Below are 797 nucleotides of genomic sequence, written 5' to 3'. Positions count from 1 at the left end.
ATAAAAATATATAAAACTTGGCGATTGTTCAACCTATTATTTAATGTTATTAACGGAAAAACAAAGCGACTAGAAACTTACTGAACTAGACATATATAACTAAGAGAAATGTTGTTTTTAATATATATATATACTACTACAAATGCGGATTTCTAAAAGTTTGAAGATCACTGAATAATCTGTGTTTTATTGTAAGTTTTGTACAACTCCATCAACGTGGCACTTTCTGGACGATGTATATTTTACGACTAATCTCTAAAGAAAGGTTTACCGAACCAACTTAGCTTACACACGTGTAAATGTAAAAAGTTGTTACTCACCTATAAGGAAGCAATTTATCAGGGTACCCTGTAATAAAACATCAAAGTGATGTAATATCTGTCTATATTGGTGTAACACCATAAAACGTATCAAAGTCAAAGAGAGTAAGTTATAACATTATTGTGAGAACAAGCTGTATGACAATAAGGTATTTGATAACAGTTTCAAGAATAAAATACTGTGGAAAGGAAATACACAACAACAATACTGTAGGAAGACGGTTCTTGAAGCAATATAGTAATAACACAGGTCTGCGAATTTAAACTTCATAAAAGTTGTTTTGGTTTTAATAACGGATTTTCCTTAATTCAGCTATACAGATTTCGAAAATAATATTCATTTTTTTTCTATCACTTAAGGATTTCTTACAAATCGGGAAGAAACAAACTCTTACTTAAATAAAATTATTATTTCGTTTACCACAATGAAAATTTTTTATTATTATGTTTTTTTTTAACAAAAATACAAACAAACTG

General features: G+C 28.2%; 1 protein-coding gene across 3 annotated transcripts in view; it reads right to left on the bottom strand.

Moving 5' to 3' along the window:
• The window catches only part of LOC106468431 (Na(+)/H(+) exchanger protein 7-like), an 81,408-nt gene that overhangs the window by 45,041 nt on the left and 35,570 nt on the right, over window positions 1-797 (bottom strand). For all 3 annotated transcript variants that reach the window (XM_022396759.1, XM_022396760.1, XM_013928858.2), the window contains exon 8: window positions 321-348. In XM_022396759.1, the coding sequence (XP_022252467.1) occupies window positions 321-348 (28 nt within the window). The remainder of the gene's footprint in view (window positions 1-320; window positions 349-797) is intronic.

This window comes from Limulus polyphemus, unplaced genomic scaffold, assembly GCF_000517525.1.
Source record: "Limulus polyphemus unplaced genomic scaffold, Limulus_polyphemus-2.1.2 Scaffold3005, whole genome shotgun sequence".
NCBI classification, from domain to species: domain Eukaryota; kingdom Metazoa; phylum Arthropoda; class Merostomata; order Xiphosura; family Limulidae; genus Limulus; species Limulus polyphemus.
Note: the sequence above shows the minus strand (reverse complement) of the source record. Positions and strands in the feature narration are given on the sequence as shown.